The following is a 21,971-nucleotide window of genomic DNA, read 5'->3' on the forward strand; positions in this document are numbered from 1 at the left end:
ACAAATTAAACCCAACCGTCAAAATTGAACTGATGTGTTGCGATCCTCTTTTTTCGCCTGTACTTTTGTATTTGAAAATCATCTTGTCATAACGTTAACTTATCCAACTTATCCGTGGCCTCTTGACGAGTGGCCTATAGCTCATTATTCTTTTTCCTGTGAACAGACAACTTTAAAAAAAAAAAATAATATTTTATTTTCATTAACAGTATTTAATTTTTTTTATTTAAAATATCAAATGTTATCAGTTTTTGTTTAATCTTTATATAAAATTAAAAACAAAAAATTATGTCAACCAAAAAGAAAATTAGCTGGATTATGAGAAAATAAAGAATGAGAAGAAAAACAACGAAAAAGGCGAAAGAAAATAATGAAATCTTAATTAATTAGCTGTATCTGAATTTCTCAACGCTACTTACTATTTTCCAACAATAAGACTGTATCCCATGAAATTATCATCACTGGATTATTCTGCTACATTTAGTGTCATTGTATTCACCGATAATTTGTATTGTTTGTTAAACAAAAAAGAAACAAAAAGTGAAAATAATTTAAAAATATGTTTTATTTTATAATTTTTTAAACTTTATTTAGTCTTCACGAAAATATATTTTATAATTTCTCTTTAGTTCTTCAAAACTTTTGTGCGTATTTTTTTCATTGAAAATATTTTCATCAATCTCACGCATCACAAAGTCAATATCACAACCATAATAAAATACAAAATACAAACAAAAATTATGAAAACACCATATTTTTTATTTATTAAATTGTGATATAAAAAGATGGTTAGTGAATTAAAGAAGACATGAATGAGAAAAATAAAGAGGCATGTGTAATGACGAAGAAATGCACGCTACAGCTCATAGATTTGTACTACGCACTCATTAATTAATCATAATACAAAACAATACAAGTCATTTCTTCCTAACTAAAATTATTTCCGATTTGAAACCCATAAATAAGATTGAATAAATATTAAATAAATTATTCATGTAATACTTTTAATGAATATTGAATAAAATAAATAAATAAGTTTTTGAAATTGTAGACGCATGGCGAGTGACTATGGTCTAAGCATCTTAGGCAACAGGATCGTCACTGGTCCATGGAATATTCCATGTAATATTCGATTTGGTTTGTACATTTTTTTTTCTTTACTGAAGAAAATTGTCTTACTCCTGAAAGCTACTTTTTGTTATTATTATTTTTTACAATGAAAAATATATAAGAAAAAAAAAACTCTATTAAGAAGATTTATTGAAATTTATCTTATGCTATAGCAGATTTATAAAATTTAAGAAATTTTGTATGATTAATCTGTAAGATAAGTTTTATTCTTAAACATTACTACTCAAACACACTATTAAGGTGTTTGAATTTCACTTAAAAATAAAATCAACTTTTGTAGTTGATTGAGTTTCAGTTAAAAAAGTAAACTATTTTTTTTAGTTTTAATAACAAATATCTTATTATAATTTAAATTAATTAAAAATATATATTTAAAAATGTTAAAAACATTATTGGAATATATGCATTGGGGTTGACAATTGAAGTGAAGTTCAATTATACTTCTCATGTGTGCAAATTGCAATGACCCACCACTCTTCCGTACCAAGTAAACTCCACGTCCAGACAAAGAGTCAAACATACGACCACACCCACAAAATCACCACTCTTCACGTTTTCTTCGTTATTACAAAACAACATCCAATAATAAAAAACACATTCTAAATAATGAGGTTTTTCATTTACCAAATATGTTACCTTTTTTTTTTTATTTCCATAACTGTTTTAATGTATGACAATATTAACCTTATTTTTAATTTTTTTTTATTAAATATAAGAATTTATATTAACTTATCTAGCTTGAGTAGTTCCTAAAATTAAAAGCAGTCAAATTCGATGTTCTTGGCGTTCCTGTTTGAATAGGACTTTGCAAATGTGATGCATGCATCCATCCACCAAATAATTCACCAATATTGGAACGCATATTTTTGTTTGTTAAAAGATTATAAAAATATATTTTTATATATGTTTTATTCTGAAAAACTATATTTCTTTGATGCAAATTTGTTTCATACCAAGTAGTTAATAAGTTATATTTTACAGAAATTAGTATGTCACCCTTTATAGTAATTATTATTATTTTATCTGATTAATCTAAGTTATATTATTTTTCTGATAATTAGAATATAAAAAAGAAAAAATCCTCCTCACATTTTTTGTGTGCCCGCTGACTTTGTCTTGCGCTTCAAGCAAATTGAAAAGCAAACCACAAAGAAATCTATGTCATGATCAGAGCCGCATAATTACCAGTTTGCATGTGGTTATGATTTTCACTGATTAGGGTTTTCCAAATGAATAAACCAAAGAAATAAATACACAACACCTACATTAAAAATTTGTATTTGCAAAAGTAAGGCTTAGAGTCGGGCATGATAAACTAAATTATACTAAAATATGGATTATTTATACTATTTTGTACTATAAAAACTAAACTACTTTTTATAAAAACTGAATTATACTTATTTGTAGTTCAGTTCAAAAAATCTGAACTTCTTTTATTAACAATTTAGTTAACTACTTCAAACTATGTACTTTATTTTACTTTTGCTTGTTTAATTGTTTTGCTCTTCTTCTATTTCCAACAACACAAACATAAGAAATAAAGGCACGGATATATATATATATATATATATATATATATATATATATATATATATATATATATATATAATTTAGATTTTATTAATTTTGTTTTCTGTGACGACATGAGACAATTTTTTTTACGTCACATATATATATATATATATATAGATAGATAGATAAATAAATAAATAAATGTTCTTTTTCAAGTCTCTTAAAAAGTTAACTATTATTATAATAATTATTAAAATAAAATGATATTATTAAATTTATAATAAAATAATTATCTATTTTAAAAAAAACTAAATTTTATTATATTGTAATTATATTTCAAAAACTAGTAATTATTTTTATAACTTAATAAAATTAACTATAATTGTAAAAATAAAAAGATAAAAGTACTTATGTAAATAATTATAAAATATAATATTATATATATATATATATATATGAGAATTCAGAAAAAGGTGAGAAGAAAAGAAAGATGAGAGTTTTTATATTAAACTAGATAATTGTCAAAATAAAAATATTTGGAATAACCCAAAACAGAGATAAACAGAAATATTTTTTAGAGATTAAGTTTTTAATCTATATAAAATAATATATAAACAAATTTATATTATTAAATTAAACTATATTTAATATGAGAATCAAATTTTAGACATTTTATATTTTTAAATTAATAATAAATAGTAATGATAAATAATTATAGTTATTAATTTAATTTTAATAATATGATAAAATAGTACCAATAAATTTCATTAATTTTTTTAAATTTTTTATTATAATTATTTACTAATTCTAATTATGTAGATTTATAATTTAATTTTTTTAAATGCTGTGATGTTATTGAATATTAATTTATTTGTTTGTAATTATTAAAAAAAAATCAAATTGAACTAATTCTTTTAACTCTATCAATGATTAGCCATTGATTTGTAGTTAACTGAATTGTTTTGTAGTTAACTGAACTAAAAAATAGTTTAGTTCAGTTTTTTTGAACTATTTTCTAATGCAGTTCAGTTTTTTTAAACTATTTTATAGTTAATTGTAATAGATTTATAGTGCAGTGCAAATAGTGCAGTTTGCCCACCCCTACAGCTCATAATAAATTAATAAATTAGGCAAAATTAAATTTCGGAAAAATCCTTTGTATATTTTCTAAGTTTATTCTCCTAGAGTATTTACTTAGAACTATCCTGATTCGAAAGCATTTTCAGAAGAGATATTTAACCTTTAGATAAAAATTTTATATTTAAATTTGATTTGAACTTAAATTTTCAAACTTAATTTTCTAAAATATTAAAGTTTTTTTTATAGAATTAATTTTCCCATTTTTTTTAGCGTGCATTTACCCATTTGAAAATAGTTAACATTTCCATTTAGTAATTAGTTAATAAAAACACATGCATATTTACTTATTTTTTTATGATAATAGAAAATAATAAAATTATTATTTTTTTATTATTATAATTATAAAATCAATTTATTTTTATAATTTTGTTTTAAGTAAATTTTATTTATTTTGTAGGTAAAAAAATTAAATTTAAATGAAGAGTCATTTAAAAAATAATGTCAATAAAATAATTATTTTAATTTTAAAAAATATTTAAAAAATAAAATTAGAAAATAAATATGAAAGAAAATCGCTTATATATATATATATATTTAAATAAATAAATATATAGATCGAAATTTAAATCTCGTTATTTCAATTAATGTTATTATTAGAAACACCTGGTGTTTAAAAGAGTTCATCATAAAAAAAAATAACTGGAGAAATTTTAAAATAAAGAATGGTAAAGAAATGTAACAATGATTCTTAAGCAATATGAAATTAATTAATTATACTCAAATATAGAGACATTAACTATACTCATAGTTAACCATGGAGACGGAATATAATTTCTAAGCCCCTGTTTACTTTATTTAATTTAAGAAAAAGTGGAGAATAAGAATCAAACACCAAGAAAGTACGAAAAATTAAATATATCACTAAGATTTGCATAAAAAAAATTTATATACTTTAACATTAATTAACTATATTATAAATATTCTATTATTTAAATTCTTATCTTCTGCCAATTTAAGGAGAAGAAAAGAAAAAGAAACAACTTAAAATTAAAGTAAACAAAAAATAAAAAGACATCAATAAATATTAAATATTTCACACAAATAGAAAGATATTTATATAATCCATTTTTACCAATTATATCATATCATAGATATTTTATTTTCTTTCAACCTTTCACTCTAGTTGTTCAATCCGACAAAAGATTAACAGCTAAGAATGCTTGTTTATGACAAAAGATTCAAATTTTTACCGTGAAACAGGCTGAAAGATTAATCTCTGAACTTGAAATACAATGTCTAATACATAAAAAGGTTAAATACAATGAATAATTAAGGTGTGGAAAAGTTGTTTTTCCTTAAGTGACATGTGACTAACAAGAAGCATCACAGGAAGTTTAAGCTTGGTAAACCTAAAAGTGAGCCAGGCATAGTTGGGGGATATAAATAAACCCACACACCACTCAGGCCTCCTCAAACTCTACTTCTTTTTCCCAACAACTCACTCCAGATCTCACTCTAATCGCAATCCATGGCAACCATCCTGAGCATCAAGGCCCGTGAGATCTTTGACAGTCGTGGCAATCCAACCGTAGAGGTTCACTTTCTCCCCCTCCTCTCCTCTTCCATTTCGATACTTCCGACATTTCTGTACCATATCCACTTTTCCGCTTAATTTTTCTGTTATTACAGTTTCAATCCTTCTCGATATTTTATTTATGTATTTATTTTCGGATGGATTTTATTTTACAATCTGCACAGTTTGTTTGTTTATTTTTTCTGTTTTTTTTTTACTGAATTTGAATCTGACTAGATAGAGCCTTTTGTTATCAGAAACTTTTCTGATGTGTTGGATGGTTCCCATGTTAGGTTGATTTGCTATGCTCCGATGGTACTTTTGCTAGAGCTGCTGTTCCAAGTGGTGCATCCACTGGTATAGTTCACTCATTTCTCTCAACTACGATTTATCTCTGCAAAGTTGTTGGTGTTGTTTTCCTACAAAGTTCCAATAATAAAAAACGTCATTATTTCATAGTGTTTTTGTAGTATGGTACAACTATCTTTTTGGGCAGCTTCCATTTTTATTTTTTTAAACAGAATGTAGATTGTTTTTCACCTGTGTACAGCCCATGTATTGTTGGTGGCTTGCGTGTTCGAATTATCGCTGAGACTTTTTTTTTTTTTTTAACTTTGAAAGGGATTTACGAGGCACTTGAATTGAGAGATGGCGGGTCCGACTACCTCGGAAAGGGTGTATCAAAGGTGAGTCATGTATTGGTGTACTAAATAGTGTGAAGGGTTTGTCTTGTTAGATTGATCTATTCGTGTGATTTTTACCTGGTATTTTCTTGCACTTGCAGGCTGTTGACAACGTGAACAGCATCATTGCCCCTGCATTGATTGGCAAGGTTGGTTCAGTTTATTTTACAATTTACTGTAATGTTGTTGCTAAAGAAACTTCTGCATATGCTAGGACTTGCTCATTATGCGGCTAATTTTAGTTCAGTTCACACGAACCTGTAACGGGGAAGTTCAGTTCTCTTGCTAAAGGTTGTTTAGCTTGATTTAATTTTTATTTTTCTATTTTGTTATTATGAGCAGGACCCAACTCAGCAGACAGCTATTGACAACTTAATGGTTCAACAGCTTGATGGAACTGTTAACGAATGGGGTTGGTGCAAGCAAAAGGTGCGTAGCTGAATATATTTGGAAATTTGCGTTTTTTTTTAAATCATATAATACTAATGCAATTTTCGTTGCGGTTTTAGCTTGGAGCAAATGCCATATTGGCAGTGTCTCTTGCAGTCTGCAAAGCTGGTGCCAGCGTCCTGAAAATTCCTCTTTACAAGGTAATTATTCGTGAACAGCGGTATTTAATCATCGTAGATGTAATTGATTCTTCAGATCCCTTATGTAACTGAAGTTGTCCTGAAAGTGTGTATAAGTATGTGATATGTCTAAAGACAAAATAAAGGTATCTGCTGCTGTGATGACTTCTTTATAGTCCATTTAACTTTTATGAAATCCATTGTTCAAGATCGACCAGATAGCTGTGTTATTTTACCATAAGATTGTTTACAATTATTCTCTTACAAAGTTACAATCTTTATTTGATTGCGGTCTTTTGGTCTTCTGTTGTTTTCGTATATCTGACATGGCATTTCATTCTTTTGATGCAGCATATTGCAAATCTTGCTGGTAACAAAAATTTGGTTTTGCCTGTTCCTGCTTTCAACGTCATTAATGGTGGATCACATGCTGGAAACAAACTTGCTATGCAGGCATGATTTCAGACACCTTTTTCTGTCTGAGAGTTGAAGTTAGACATCTTTCTGATATTTATGAAATACTATGAATATGCAGGAGTTTATGGTTCTTCCCGTGGGTGCTTCCTCTTTCAAGGAAGCCATGAAGATGGGGGTGGAAGTATATCATCATTTGAAGGTTAGTTTGCATGTTACATCCATTAACTTTTTCCCACATGTAATTTAAAAACTTTGCCAGATTAGGGTGTCATTTAATGTAATTGATGCCATTTTAAAGTTATCATTGCTTTTTATGTCAGTTATTTACAAAGGGTTACGCATTTTATTTCAGTCTGTGATTAAGAAGAAATACGGACAAGATGCAATAAATGTTGGTGACGAAGGTGGCTTTGCTCCAAACATTCAGGTCAATGATGATTTTTAACTCGTTTCTTTTTATGCATGGAACTCTGGTGCCAGCTCATCCTTCTGGCTAGTAACTAATAAGCTCTTTTGATTGTTCAGGAAAACAAGGAAGGTTTGGAATTGCTCAACTCTGCCATTGCCAAAGCTGGCTACACAGGAAAAGTTAGTATTTTTCTCTCTTCAAATTCTGTTTATGGTGCTTGGCTTTTCAGGTGTCTTCTTTTACTCAACTTTGAAAATTGCTATCTTGTTCTTAGGTTGTCATTGGAATGGATGTTGCTGCTTCCGAATTCTACAAGGAGGACAAAACATACGATTTGAACTTCAAGGAAGATGTAAGCTCTTTGTTATTTAGCTTATTATTGCAATTGTTTTGGAAGGTGATAAAAACCAGATATCTAATTACTGGCGAATGTGAATAATCCCCAAGGAAACATGCATAGCAAAGAGTGTTGGACATTCATTGGAAACAATATTAAATAAAAACAGTTTAATCACTAAACTTTGAGAAAAGGAAAATTTAACAATAGTGCAGACTGCAAGAGTCCTCTAACCATGGAAACCCAAGGTCTTCACAACCTTCTTCCAATTTATGCCTTCTATTCTTTCTTTTCTTCACAATTATTCCCACTTGCCCCCAGTGGAATTTACTTTGTCACTCATTTGCATGTGATTGTTATATTGAAAAAATTGATTATTTCCTCCTTATCCGTGTGTGCAAATCCATCCTCAAAACCCCTCACGCATTCTGGTGGTAGACCTTAGTAGCAACAGAAGTATTTGTTTTGGCAAGCACAAGTATAAATTATTTAAATATATCAGTAGGCTTGTTCATTTTTCCATTGCATATTCAAATTTACAAATACATAATTATAATTGAAAATAATCATTTTGACTACAGTACATAAGCTTCTTATTTAAAAGGCTTGAGAATTTGATTGTAACTTAATTTCCTGTTTGGTAGCATTCGTTGTACTATACATGCATAAATGGTTGGACTGTATGAAGAAATATTATATTAAATATATAAAATTACGGATACCATTCTTACATATTTACATCTGGATTCATTATTTCTTGGCCTTTTTTGTTTGGCCTGCAGGACAACGATGGCTCACAGAGGATCTCTGGCGATGCTTTGAAAGAACTGTACAAGTCATTTGTGTCAGAGTACCCAATTGTATCAATTGAGGATCCTTTTGACCAGGATGACTGGGAGCACTATGCTAAGCTGACTGCTGAGGTTGGAACCAACGTACAAATTGTTGGTGATGATCTGTTGGTTACCAACCCTAAGGTTTGTTGTTTGATCAAACAGAACTTTTCCTCCCAAAATATGTTTTTATTCTGTTGAAGAGCCCGGGAGGATTTTCCTTTGACTTTTTGCTTTTTGCATTTTGTGTACACAGAGGGTTCAGAAAGCAATCGATACCAAAGCATGCAATGCTCTTCTCCTCAAGGTACTCTTGTACTATTGATAACATTTCCTGTGAAAAGTTGTTTGAGCTGAGTAAGATAATATAAGCACCATAACTTGACACAAACCTGAAATGAACAGGTCAATCAAATTGGTTCTGTGACGGAGAGTATTGAAGCTGTTAGGATGTCCAAAAAAGCTGGATGGGGTGTCATGACCAGTCACAGAAGGTTTGGATCTGTTTTTAAATCCTACAACTGTAAGATCTTCAGTAGGTTTGGCCGATCACAGAACAGTCGCAGATGACAGCTGTGAAATGGGCAACAAACCGTACGCCTGTAAGATCTTTAACCAGCTAACTGCATTCTATATACTCACATCCTTATATTTTGGTTGCAGTGGAGAAACTGAGGATACATTCATTGCTGACCTTGCTGTTGGTTTGTCAACGGTATTGTCTTTGCTTAATTAAACTTGTGTTATTACCACTCCAATGATGAAGTCCAACATATTAATGTTTCCTTTCCATCAACAGGGTCAAATTAAGACTGGAGCTCCATGCAGATCAGAGCGTCTTGCTAAATATAACCAGGTTAGTGTTGTTCATTGTTCTAGTTTCAGTCTTATTGTTAAGTCTTTTTGGTAAACTTTGAGCGCTTGTTGCAGCTCTTGAGAATTGAGGAGGAGCTTGGTGCTGAAGCAGTGTATGCTGGAGCTAACTTCCGTACCCCTGTTGAACCATACTAGAGTTTTGAAGTGGAAAAAACCTGGAGACCCAGAGTTTTGAACAGTGAGATTTGATCTTGCGGTTGTGATGAATAAGTTAGTTAGAATAATTGTCGGTATAAAGACCTTGTCAATAATTTTGAGTTCTGAGTCACAGAGCTGATAATTCCGTGTTTAAACTTTAAAAGGTGTTTTTAATTATATTTAGTTTTAATGCTTGAATCCTACTTTCAGTTTAGTTCCAATTTTATGGGTTATCTAAAAATGCTTCTTTGCGAAGTTACTTTTTTTTTCCCTTGATTCGTGCCCAATACTACGGTTTGTGGATAGATAATACTGCCTTGCTGAATATAGCAGCAATTTCTTTGGATGAGAATGTAGTGCATAAAGTGTCCTTATACCTAGCCGCCAAGGACATGACACATTTGCAGTGTCAAATTCTTGTGGTCTTTTTAGATAAAATCTAGGGAAGCATTATAGTGCATCACTTTTCTATGGCTTACTGAATCTGTTTCCAAATCTGTGGTCCATTCATGATCCTCTCCAAGGGCTTCCTGTGGGCGGGTCACTTCGGAAGTGATGTCCAAAGTTTCCAACTTTAATAGAGCAAAGTTTCCATTGACTAGAAAGTGATGTCAAGATTTTCCAACTTTAACATAGGAAAGTTTCCACCGAAAAAAAGTAATATAATTGACCGTCTAGACTTGTTAAAACAAGTTAATTTTATAATTGGCCATCTAGACCTGTTAAAACAAGTTAATCAGTCAAATTTTGGTTCACCATGTAAATGGGTAAGATTAACTTGTAATTAATTAATCTCCAATCTGTTTACAACAAATATCTGAGAGGGAAAATATCATTACTTACATGTTAAAAGTGTTACAGAAAAATATTATTCTAACTGTTAGGTTCTCGAAGGACGGCAAAATGTGGAAATTCAACATTGATGAGTGCTGAGTTAATTTATATAAAAGATTTTATATTCTTTACATTCAAAATCTTTAAGGGTGTGTTCAATTGGAGGTGATTCTCTGTTCACGCGTAACAGCGAGCGATGATTACAAGAGAAAGTCGTGTTCGCTTGGAAACAATTGCGCGGAAGGAATTAAAGTGAATTGCGGGATTTACCGCTTTTTGGTCACCCGCTAGTCAGACGCGATTTGGAGGTATCGCAATGCAAAAGTCAGATGTGTCCTCTGCATTTTTATAACCAGTGATGAAATTTATTAATTGTATAACCAGTGATGAAATATGTACTCTTCAACAACGGAAGCATTGAACTATATATATTTCAATAGTGCATATATTTCAATAGTACGTAGCATTGTATAATCAGTGATGAAATTTATTAAATTAATATATATAAATCAATTAGTAAATAAAGTTATTTTTTTAAATTTAGTATAATTTATATTTTTAACATTTTCATAATAAAAAATGGACATTGGAAAGCATTTTGGCATCGTCTAGTGAAATGTGTAAGGCATTTTTCCAGAACCACTGTTGCATGTTTTATATAATATTGGCAGCTGCACTGTGCACTCACGCGAGTAAATCAAAGCTGGTATTTGCAGAAGAGATTCCCAGCTTTGCTTCAAACAAGACAAGATTCTCAGCTTTGCTTCAAACAAGACAACAACAGTGAAGATTCGCGCATGCTTAGTCACAGTACAAATATTGCTTTTGACCGTGTGGAAGAAGGATTAAACAGTGGTAGATGCGGTTGATGTGTTAATTGAAGAAGCGAGAATAGCCTTTGGCTGTGCAAGTTGAGGAGCTGGTAGTGTGTTTGCAGTGGTTTTGGAAGAGAGAAAGCTAAGGTGAGCTTTGATAGTAGTTGTTTACAGCTTGTGCCTATGGATTTATTGTTGCAGGTGATGGAGGTAGATGAAGACATCAGCTGGATCGGTGGAGGAGACGAAGAACACATTTGTTGATGAAGAAGATGAGTGTGCGAAGGTGGAGAACGAAGACCGGTTTCAACGTATGCGGAGCGAGCGATGGCGTATCCGGATCAGAGATGCAGTATCCGGTTACACGTGAATGCAGAAATCCAAGCGAAATGGTATCCGGTTACAGTGATGCGTATTCGGATACCAGATGGGTATTTGGTTGGCTTGCATCCGATTACACACCCGCTCCTCGTTCCCTACATGTCCACCAGCTTGGTTCGGTGTTGGCAGTGTTTGGCGTGGAGAATAGTCGGAGAATGTCGACGGTCCAGTAGCCATGCAACGAAGAAATTGGTAGCAGAGCGAAGCGTGTCGTCGGAAGGATGCTGTCGGTGAAGTTGGACGACGCCACGCTCATCCGATGCATGTTTAAGTAGTGGACGAAGGTGTCGGACATGATGGAGGATGGAGGCAACATTTCATGGTCCTTCAACCAGCGACAAATTTTTCTGATTGGTGAAGGATGCACCGAGGTTGGAGGGACAAGTGAAGCACTGGACGAAGGAGGAGGATGGGCACACATGAGGACGCTGAGAAGAACACATATATAGTTTTATTGATTCAAATATGATAGGGCTAACGATTATTTTTTGATAGTTTGTGATGCAGATCTTGTGAGGAAGGTGAAGGACAAGGTTGAACATTCAATTGCAAGCTCTTCTGTGTAAGTTGATGAAGCACTGTGTGTGTTGTGTGTAGTTCAGGGCATTAGCAAATTAACGGGTTTGTTGATAAATGTAGGGAAGAAGTTGATCATGGTTTGTTTTGGTATTTTGAAGGTGGTGGACCGGAGTAGTTGGTTTTGGTGAAGAAGGTTATTTATGAATAGTTTTCGGGCAGCCAAGATAATTCACTTTCGTAGTTGAACATTGAATATTTTGACTCATTGTTCTATATTCATTTGTTTGGTTCATGAACTGGATCTACTCTGTTGAAGGTACATTATGATCTAAAAAAATTTTCCACATTGCTTTTGATGCATGATCTAATATCATCATATTGTCAGGTTTGCTGTTACATAGTTGAAAAACATAGATGGCAAGACAACAATAAGTGAATCAATCAGTACATTTCTGGTTGGGGTTTGAGTGCTTTGTGTAATTCATACTTGGAAATCCACCTACACAGATCTTCAAAAGGTAAGTGTGATTGTTTGTTTATTTTTAATAAATATAATGTTTTTAATGTTTTAGTCAAATATATGTCCTTTGATGTTAGTATTATACGAATGTATTGGTTAATTTTGTTTATATATGAATTTATGATATATTAATTTATGATAACATGAATAAGATATGTTTCATGAATATATGAATGAATGATTTTAATTATAGTATGATTATTTGTTTAAGTAAAAATAGATGGAAGAAGAATTAGATTTGTCGTACTTGGACCGTGAAGATATAGACGACGATGTGGTTGGTGTAAACTTTAATATAGTCGCAATGCTACATCAACAATTACAACTAACAACCTCACTGGCTGCACTAACAATGTTATGCATTGTTTATCATGCCTTGAATATATTGAATATGTGCTCGAGTGATCCAAGTAGTGTTAGCACTTTCCTTCCCGGCAAAGACCGTCGCAGGCAACAGTTAATGTCGTACTTGGTGCATACTAATCGATGTCGTGACATCATTCGGATGGGTCCAGAGACATTTATTAATCTTTGTGAGAGACTAAGAACAACTGGGTTAGTTAAAGATGTCATTCGCTCAACAGTGGAGGAACAAGTAGCTCAATTTCTTTATATAATTGGGCATAATGTTAAGAATCGAAGTGTGGCATTTTTCTTTCATCGATCTGGGGCGACGGTTAGCAAACACTTTCACAATGTGTTGGATGCTATTTTAAGTCTAGAATCAGAATTTTTAACTCAGCCATCAGGAGACGAGGTTCATCCATATGTCTTAAACAACAATCGGTTTTATCCTTACTTTAAGGTAACCATATGAATCTGTCAGTTTTAAAATAATGAAACGAAATAATGTTTATGTTACGCAGTTGGCTGATGACATGTTAATTGAATGTTTAGGATTGCTTAGGGGTCATAGATGGTACTCATGTTCGTGTGAGGGTGCCAAAAACATATGCTCCGAGATTTCGTGGAAGAAAAGATTGGCCAACTCAAAATGTGTTTGCCGCATGTGACTTTGATATGAAATTCACATACGTTCTAGCGGGGTGGGAAGGAACAACATCTGATTCTAGAATCTTAAAAAATGCTCTCGATCGAGATGATCCGTTGGTCATCCCCCAAGGTAAATGTCTTCATTGGGATGTTATGATTGGTTGTTTATTAGTTAGTAAATGCTGATGTTATGCATTACTGCAGGAAAGTACTATCTTGGCGATGCTGGGTTTATGCTTAAAAGTACAATATTGACACCATACAGAGGCGTGAGATATCACCTTAAAGAATTCACACGCACAGGACCACAAAATGCACGCGAGCTCTTTAATCATAGACATTCATCATTGAGAAATGTTATAGAAAGAACATTTGGTGTGTTGAAGAAAAGGTTTCCTATCATTGCCAGTGGAAGTGAACCACATTATGGATTGGAGACAATGACAGACATCATTCTAGCTTGTTGTATCCTACACAACTTTATCCGTGGAGTTGATAACAATGACCCATTGCTTAATGAGGTTCATAATAAGTTAAATGAAGGGGAAGAGCATAATGTGACATCTTCTCAAGTTCGAGAAGATGATTATAGGGTCGGTACAACTATTAGGGATGCCATAGCTGATGAAATGTGGCGAGATTATGAAAATTAATAGTATTGTATTTGATATCATTTTATTATGATTGTGTTTTTTTGAATATGACATGTACTTGTTTTTATGATTAACTCTACTTCACTTGTATAAATTTTCTTTATCAAATAGGTTAAATATGGACAGGGGTAAGGGACAAATGATCGAGTCATCTGCTGGTACAAGAGAGTTCATTAAATGGACTGAGGACATGGATGCTAGGCTTTTGCATTCTATGATCGAGGAGAGTCGTTTGGGTAATAGGGTTGATGGTAGTTGGACAACCCAAGCGTATAATAACATGGTTAAATACCTTCATAGTTGTGGTTATGTTAATGTTAGTAAAAATAATGTAAAAAATCGTCAAAAGGTATTGAAAGACAGATGGCGTGAGGTTCATGACCTCTTTGGTGGATTGAGTGGATTTGCATGGAACGCCGTTACTATGAGATTTGAAGCTGAGGACGAAGTGTGGGCTGATCTCATCCAGGTATTTGTTAAAAATTTAGATTTGGTAGATTCTTGAAACACATAACTTCAACCAGTATTTGTGTCATGTGTGTTGTTTCAGTCAAGGCCAACTGCAACCAAGTGGAGGGTTAATAGCATCAGACACTACGATTTAATGGTCGATTTATGGGCTGCGGATCGAGCAACTGGGAGTGGTGTTCGGACCGCTTGTCAAGCGCGTCGTCAGCGAGTTGGGCCTCGTGTACAGGTTGATTTGAATCAGAATATGGACTACATTCCTGAAGAGCCTAACTATCACGACTATAGAGACCCAACTCCACCATCACCTCCTCCATCCGTGGATGAGTACAGTCCAGGGCAGACTCAATCTGTGTCATCCGTTCCATCTGGAGGAACTTCATCCTCACGAGGTTCCAAAAGGAAGGCACCTATGGTCGATGCGATAGATGCACAATTTGATAAGTTGAAAACCAACCTCGATGGTTTCACAAATGTCCTCAGCTCAACAAATGTTCACTTTGGTGTAATTTCTGATGCTGCTATGCGTCAAGTATCAGCAATGGAAGACAGAAATCAAATACTCCGTCGCTCCTCCACGTACACATACACAGAGAGCGACATTTATGAAATGTTGAGTGCTATGAATATTTCCGATGAAACCTTGCTTGATCAATGTTATGATTTCTTATGTTCAAACCCAACTTGTACAAAGAGGTTAATGGGACTTCCACCACACAAGAGGTGGAACAAGTTATGTAAAATGATAGCGGGTGGTCAATGTTAGAATGTTATGACTCCTGTGGTTTGTAGTTGTATAAAGATTAAACCATTCCATGTTCGGGTTTTATCGAAGAATATTATTCTAATTATATTATGGTTATGACTTAACTTGTGCATGTTTATGCTTTGTCATTCACATATTGTTATTATTAAGTTCCTTACTCTTCCGTTAGTGTATTACATGACCTTTTTCTTGTACTTGACTTATGTGCTTGATTGCTTACAAACCTCACTGAAGCAATTTCATCACGATCTATTACAAATATATTTCTATGTTATTACACTCGTCGTTTTTATATTATGTTATGTAAAAGTATAACTGTTTTTAATTATCGCCTTCATTAAAAATTAATAAATCTCACTTCCATTACAAATAAATTCGTACTACTTGGAACTAAATTATATTCAAAACAAATACTACATTTTAATAATAATTCATTTTACTAAATTATAATTGAATTAATTTTTATAAATTATTTTTATAAATTATTTTTATTTTTTTTCTCTTAATAAACATTTTTACAAATAAATATAACATAAACAAATATCATTTTATATCACCTTAATACTTAGGGGCATTTTGGTAATCTTTAATTTCTACCAATTAAACAATTTTTTTAAAACTGTCACATCAATCAAATCCTACACTAATTTTCACAAACTTTACCTCTAAATCCATTCTGAATTACCTCCAAATTCACTCAAATAAGCACACAAAAAATTCTCCTCAAATTCTCTCAAATCCACTCAATCACTCTCCCCCAAATCATCTCCCCCAATCACCTCCAAGTGAACACACCCTAAATTTGTAAATTTTTCTTCTTATATAATGTTTACATTTTTTTTTTAATTCAAAAATTCAGATATGTACATATACTTATTAAAATTCACTTCTAACTATGTACATGTATGAAAATGTGACTGAAATAAATGTTACTTGATAAGCTTTTAGGAGATTATGTTAAAATAAGTGTTTCTTCCTCCATCTTCATAATTTCTTTCTGTCCCTTTATATATTTTAAATTTTATTTTTTTAAAAATTTTAATTTTAAAATATATAATCTAGAAGTATTTTAGAATATATAATTCAAAATATAACATTTATATTTCAAATTATATCATTTGAAATACAAAAATAAAAAATACTTCTTAAAATCAGAAATAAAAATTTTGCATTTGATATTTTATAATTCAGGATATTTTTTCTTTTACATTTTAGATTGTATAATCTAAAATCTAAAATGCATATTCAAACTTTACTATCTAAAATTCAAAATAAAAATAAACATTTAAAATTATGTAATTTGAAATGTCTTTTTATAAGGTCATAAGAAAAGGAGAGATTAACGTTATTTAGTGCTCGTCTCCGTCTCTGACATAACAAAGAAAAAAATATAAATTAAAGAAAAAAAGTATAAATTGAATGATGGGAAATGGAAGCGAGGTGGGAATAGATAAAAAAAAAGAAAGAGGTGCAATGGTAGAGAAAAAGAAGATTGAGGGAAGAAGCTAAGGATAAAACTGTATTTTCACTTTGCCTATGGAGGTGCAGAAAGAAGTGTCCAGCTTTATATCATCAACTTCCAAATGTATTTGATTTTATGAGATACAAAATTAATTGAAAAAATAATATCTATTATTTAAATATATTTTATTGACTTAATTGATTTGATGAGATACAAAATTAATTCTAAAAATAATATATAATGTTTAAATATATTTTATTGACTTAATTTGTTAATAATTTGTTTTTCCTTAAATAGGATATTAAAATGAAGCAATTCTGAACAACAAAAAAAGCTTCAAGAGACAACTTTGTCTTCTTAAATGACTCTACACAAATTCCAGTACTAACAAAAATGAGAAGGACTCTCTTCAAGAAATAAAAAAATAATTTCTCATAAGAAATATAACACTTAATTGTTACAAATATGTTTCACTATAATTTTTGATGAAAATATTATATTTGTTATTTTCTTTAGGTAATAATGTTATTTTCTTTAGGTAATGTGTTTTTAATTTAAGCAAGGAAAAAATATATAATATGAAGTGTGTGAAAAATACTGATTTTCCATGGAGAAAAATAATGTTTTTTTTCTTGTGAAAAGAAGAGAAGATTATCCAATTCCAACAAATCCTATAAATGGTTAAAAAACTCACAATTAACATGTTTGACCTAATTGTGTGTAATAAAAGCTGTCTATAATAATTCTCGTATCAAACAAACAAGTGAGGAGCTATCACCTACATATTTTCTAAACATTAGTGTTTTTTTAAAATTAAAATTATGTCTACCAATTAAGAAAATTATTCCCAACACTAGTTTAGATTGGATTATTCAAAATTTAAGTTTGAAATAGACTGATGAAATATTATCAAAATTGCATAAACTATTTAAAAAAGAAGCACAAATATTTTGAATTATTTTTTTTAAAGGTAAACTAAAAACAAATTAATGAATTAATTATAAAAAAAAAAAACAGAGATAGGAGAGGAGCTAGGAGTGTGTTGGCAGTGAGAGTGTATAAAAGGATAGAGATAGCTGAGTGAAAGAGAAAAAAAGAGAAGCGAAACCCTAACCCTAACGGAGAGATGGCGGAGCACTTGGCATCGATATTCGGGACGGAGAAGGACAGGGTTAACTGTCCCTTCTACTTCAAGATCGGCGCTTGCAGGCATGGCGACCGGTGTTCACGGCTCCACACAAAGCCCACAATCAGCCCAACGTTGGTTCTGTCGAACATGTACCAGAGGCCCGACATGAACATGAACATCATCACCAACCCCAATCAGCCCCAACCTCAATCTCTCGACCCCGACAAGGTCCAGGATCACTTCGACGACTTTTACGAAGATCTATTCGAGGAGCTCAGCAAGTACGGCCCTATTCAGAGCTTGAATATCTGCGATAATCTCGCCGATCACATGGTTTCTCTCAAAATCCCTCTTTTTACCTCTCTCGTTTTCCCTTTTTTCTCTCTCTTTATTTTCGAACTGGATCGTTTATTTGTTTATTCCGTTGTTTTTGTGCAGGTTGGGAATGTGTACGTTCAATTCCGGGAAGAAGATCATGCTGCCAACGCCCTCATGAATCTTACCGGGAGATTTTATTCAGGTCCTTCATTTTCCCTTTCACTTTCGCTCGGCTGGGGTTTTTGCCATTTCATTTCGAGTGTTCTCATTATTTTTGGTTTTTATTCTGTTGTTTGTGCGTGTCGGCAGTTGTTACGAATGTGAAGTAATCAACGGAAGGTAGGTTGCTGGGTGCAGTATCAATACGAAAGCCATTTTTGAAAAAAAAAATCTTTCTGTTTTTTTCTTTTAAGCAATAATAACTTTATAGGTGAATTAACTAGTATGGAGACCTTTTAGATTGATCAATTGTACTAAATTCAAGTTCTGGATAGATATTTACGATTTATAGATGTGAAGTTGTGTCAAACAGATAGGTTTGCTATTCATAATGGTCCTACATGTTACAAATAGGATTAGCCCCAGTGAGAATACATGTGGCTTCTTGCTAGAAACTGATATTGGTTTTTGGGTTAATACATTGGAGATATCCTTGTTTAGTTTTAGTTCTTTACCTTGCAGTATCCTCTTTTCTTTCACGTCCTATAGTTTTTGTTGGGAGTCTGAAGCTTTATTTGATGAGGGTGCATTTTGACATAGTACCTTGTGCTCGGTCACATGACCGTTTTTTATTATTATCTTTCAAATGTCTTGTTAGGATAAAGATTGGGGCACGATGGTCCTTTATATTTATGTTTTGTGGCTATGCACACACTCGTTCGTTGAAAAAGGACTTGTTCAATGAATAGTATTGGAGATCCTATACTGTTTAGACATATGACTAGATTAAAGTATGCAAGTGGGGGACTACCCTCACCTTACTGGTTTTTTGAGGTTTGAGTTGGGTCTAAACCCAGATTGTTAGATGATATCATAATCGATCGTACTGAAATTTGTTGGATTTATCAAGTCACCTGTTTTTGGTCACCTACTACGGTCAATCTTGTAAATTTCGTTCTCAGAATTTCTGGTCTTGGTGGACTGGGTTGGAATTCTTTCATTGTATGGCGCTATGACCACGTCAAGGTATATAAATGGAGATCTTATAAGTCAACTTTTAAGGTGACCCAATTTTTTTGGATGGTGTAAGAAAATTCTGTGCGGACTCTTTTACTGTCAACCCCAATCTCAAAATAAACCTTGCTGTTGTGTTGAAACTTATAACTTACTCATCTATCTAGGTCGCCCAATCATTGTTGATTTTTCCCCTGTAACGGATTTTCGAGAAGCTACTTGTAGGCAGTATGAGGAGAATGTATGCAATCGGGGTGGCTACTGCAACTTCATGCACCTGAAGAAGATTAGCAGGTTGATTTATTGTAGTTTTCATGCTTTTCAAGATCATAAACCTTTATGAAATGGTTGTTCTTGGGCTAAACCTCACTTTTTCAATTTCAGGGATTTGAGAAGGAAATTATTTGGAAGGAATAGGCGATGGAATGGCCGCAGTGGTAGCCGGAGCAGGAGCCCTCCAAGGAACCGTAACCATGGGGAACATTCACATTCGGCCCGTAATCCTAGTAGAAGAGATTTTGAAAGGCCGCATGGCCACCATGGTAAGAGGCCTAGAAGCCGTAGTCCTCGGCATAGAGTGGGAAAACGAAGTAGAAGTCCAGTGGGGAGGGAGGTCAGAGAAAGTAGTGCAGAAAGGAGAGCTAAGATAGAGCAATGGAACAGGGAGAAGGAGCAAGAGGAAACGGGTAACAAGAACAATACGAAAAGCAATGATTATCAAGAACGGAGTGATGCACAGAATGGCAGTGAATCTGGTAACCATCAGATATAGCAGCAACAACGTAGTTATTTGGCTCAAGATTTGGTAGTGTGGCAGGTAATCTGTTTTGTGATGTTTGCACCTACTTAGTGGATTTAGTTGCCATTGTTATTCTATTTGAAACTGTCAATTTAGTGATATAACTTTGTAATATCCATAGTAACAACAGTTCAATTTTCTGCTTCAATTGTAATGTTCTGCAAATGGAAGGGAGGAAGAAATATGGGAAAAGCGGCGAGTTTAACTTGTTGCAGGGATGAAGCGATACATTTGATAAAGTTCAGCTATGAATGTTTCATATTCTGTTATTGAGTATTGTTGGATGACGTGGTCAAGGGTTTTGAGATGAAAATGGATTAATGATGTATGAATTTCATTGTGAATAACCATAGATTTGAAATCAATGCGATACCAAGTTTTTTTACTTTTTCAAAAAGCTGTCTGTAGCAAATGGCTTTGCTTACAACCTGCCCGGATTCATATAAAACTAAGTAGCTCATGATAGATATATTAATACCTGATGCCCATAATCTAGTAGCAGTTCAGTTGCCATTACTTTGGAGAAATATTAAGATAACTATACTAGGCAATTTTTCTTTTATTTTTTTTAATTTATTTTTAAAAAATATTATATAATTCACTTGTTCAAGCGAAGTTTTTGAATTTTTGAGAGGGAACTTTTTATCTGTAATTTCGATGAAAGAATTCAAACATATCAATCTAAAAATTCGAAACCATGAGCGTGTTGGGTGAGTTTGTATATATACATATCTGTGGCACGTTATCTCAAATTTTGAGCGTTGATTATAATAGAAAAGATTACTGTTGTCATTCAAAAATGGGTATCAAAACAAACTTTGTTTTTCTCTATTTGATATACACATGTATATATATAATTATAATAGTCATGTAGAGTAAAGTTACATGGTCACTTATAATAAGATTTATTAAATATAACACTTTATGATTGAACCACGAGTAAAAGAAATTTCACGGTGCATTTTTTTTCTGCTATAACTAATGTTCCTAGATTTTGAACATTTTTTTATTTTATTTTACTAATGTTCCTAAATTTCACGGTTCATTATACTTTGATATCACTGAATACTAAAATATTGTTTGGTTCTTTTGACCATGAGAGCTTGCCTACTAACCATTTTCGAGTGCAGCTCATTTTTAGTCTGATCCTCCTACTTGGTGGAACTCAACAGAAAACGCTTGTTAATTTGTTATTTCGTTTGCTAAATTGGAGAATGGATTGTATAATGAAAAGGTAACGACATGGTGACACATTTTTTTTTACATTCATTGACACATAATAGAATGATTATAAAAGAATAAGAAAAAAGAGAATGAATAAAAAAGAAGAAAAGATAGCACTAAAAGTTTTCTGTCAAAATATCATTTTTCTTATAATGAAAATCTCGAAATGCTGAGGCCATTTGGGATTAAATGAGATTCGGGATCACCATAACTCGGTTGTTGATATTCTACACAAGCCTCCTGGGTGGTTCATTGGAGATAACCCCTACCCAAGTTTAAGTTTAACACAGATGGATCCATTTTCTTCTCTTTTATTTTCTCGGACCATTATTTTCAGAAGCATAAAAAAGAAAGGTGTG

At 32.2% G+C, this 21,971-nt stretch overlaps 3 protein-coding genes across 7 annotated transcripts; all 3 read left to right on the forward strand.

Annotated features, from left to right (window-relative positions):
- Nucleotides 1-5,150: 5,150 nt before the first annotated feature.
- On the forward strand, nucleotides 5,151-9,756 carry LOC108322462 (enolase). The gene is made up of 17 exons (XM_017554565.2): nucleotides 5,151-5,317; nucleotides 5,590-5,653; nucleotides 5,918-5,982; nucleotides 6,081-6,128; nucleotides 6,322-6,408; nucleotides 6,489-6,569; nucleotides 6,900-7,001; nucleotides 7,084-7,164; nucleotides 7,318-7,392; nucleotides 7,491-7,553; nucleotides 7,649-7,726; nucleotides 8,494-8,688; nucleotides 8,801-8,851; nucleotides 8,950-9,038; nucleotides 9,208-9,259; nucleotides 9,344-9,400; nucleotides 9,475-9,756. Exons 1-17 carry the CDS (start codon nucleotides 5,252-5,254, stop codon nucleotides 9,553-9,555), a joined length of 1,335 nt encoding a protein of 444 aa, XP_017410054.1. The 5' UTR covers nucleotides 5,151-5,251; the 3' UTR covers nucleotides 9,556-9,756.
- A 3,033-nt stretch (nucleotides 9,757-12,789) lies between these two features.
- On the forward strand, nucleotides 12,790-15,561 carry LOC108322420 (uncharacterized). Of its 4 annotated transcripts, XM_052872760.1 has the most exons (4): nucleotides 12,802-13,432; nucleotides 13,525-13,750; nucleotides 13,825-14,742; nucleotides 14,824-15,561. In XM_052872760.1, exons 3-4 carry the CDS (start codon nucleotides 14,392-14,394, stop codon nucleotides 15,505-15,507), a joined length of 1,035 nt encoding a protein of 344 aa, XP_052728720.1. In that variant the 5' UTR covers nucleotides 12,802-13,432; nucleotides 13,525-13,750; nucleotides 13,825-14,391; the 3' UTR covers nucleotides 15,508-15,561. The 4 variants fall into 4 exon arrangements, with proteins under 4 accessions (XP_017409986.2, XP_052728720.1, XP_052728721.1 ...); XM_017554497.2 differs by lacking the exon at nucleotides 14,824-15,561 and having other exon boundaries at nucleotides 12,790-13,432; nucleotides 13,825-14,437; XM_052872761.1 differs by having other exon boundaries at nucleotides 13,525-14,742.
- Nucleotides 15,562-18,038: 2,477 nt separating this feature from the next.
- Nucleotides 18,039-20,657, forward strand: LOC108322459 (splicing factor U2af small subunit B). Of its 2 annotated transcripts, XM_017554561.2 has the most exons (5): nucleotides 18,039-18,431; nucleotides 18,537-18,618; nucleotides 19,757-19,883; nucleotides 19,974-20,406; nucleotides 20,560-20,657. In XM_017554561.2, exons 1-4 carry the CDS (start codon nucleotides 18,096-18,098, stop codon nucleotides 20,359-20,361), a joined length of 933 nt encoding a protein of 310 aa, XP_017410050.1. In that variant the 5' UTR covers nucleotides 18,039-18,095; the 3' UTR covers nucleotides 20,362-20,406; nucleotides 20,560-20,657. The 2 variants fall into 2 exon arrangements, with proteins under 2 accessions (XP_017410050.1, XP_017410049.1); XM_017554560.2 differs by having other exon boundaries at nucleotides 19,974-20,657.
- Nucleotides 20,658-21,971: the final 1,314 nt, after the last annotated feature.

Source organism: Vigna angularis, chromosome 2 (genome assembly GCF_016808095.1).
Source record: "Vigna angularis cultivar LongXiaoDou No.4 chromosome 2, ASM1680809v1, whole genome shotgun sequence".
Taxonomy (NCBI): domain Eukaryota; kingdom Viridiplantae; phylum Streptophyta; class Magnoliopsida; order Fabales; family Fabaceae; genus Vigna; species Vigna angularis.

What these genes read in the sequence shown, in the direction of transcription:
- LOC108322462 (XM_017554565.2), top strand. Translation starts at nt 5,252, where the DNA reads ATGGCAACCATCCTGAGCATCAAGGCCCGTGAGATCTTTGACAGTCGT. An exon ending in AAGCTGGCTACACAGGAAAA is followed by an intron (nt 7,554 to 7,648) that starts GTTAGTATTTTT and finishes TCTTGTTCTTAG; the next exon opens with GTTGTCATTGGAATGGATGT. An exon ending in GTCTTGCTAAATATAACCAG is followed by an intron (nt 9,401 to 9,474) that starts GTTAGTGTTGTT and finishes CGCTTGTTGCAG; the next exon opens with CTCTTGAGAATTGAGGAGGA.
- LOC108322420 (XM_017554497.2), top strand. Translation starts at nt 12,848, where the DNA reads ATGGAAGAAGAATTAGATTTGTCGTACTTGGACCGTGAAGATATAGAC. An exon ending in GGTTTTATCCTTACTTTAAG is followed by an intron (nt 13,433 to 13,524) that starts GTAACCATATGA and finishes TTGAATGTTTAG; the next exon opens with GATTGCTTAGGGGTCATAGA. An exon ending in TCCGTTGGTCATCCCCCAAG is followed by an intron (nt 13,751 to 13,824) that starts GTAAATGTCTTC and finishes GCATTACTGCAG; the next exon opens with GAAAGTACTATCTTGGCGAT.
- LOC108322459 (XM_017554560.2), top strand. Translation starts at nt 18,096, where the DNA reads ATGGCGGAGCACTTGGCATCGATATTCGGGACGGAGAAGGACAGGGTT. An exon ending in TACCGGGAGATTTTATTCAG is followed by an intron (nt 18,619 to 19,756) that starts GTCCTTCATTTT and finishes TCATCTATCTAG; the next exon opens with GTCGCCCAATCATTGTTGAT. An exon ending in CACCTGAAGAAGATTAGCAG is followed by an intron (nt 19,884 to 19,973) that starts GTTGATTTATTG and finishes TTTCAATTTCAG; the next exon opens with GGATTTGAGAAGGAAATTAT.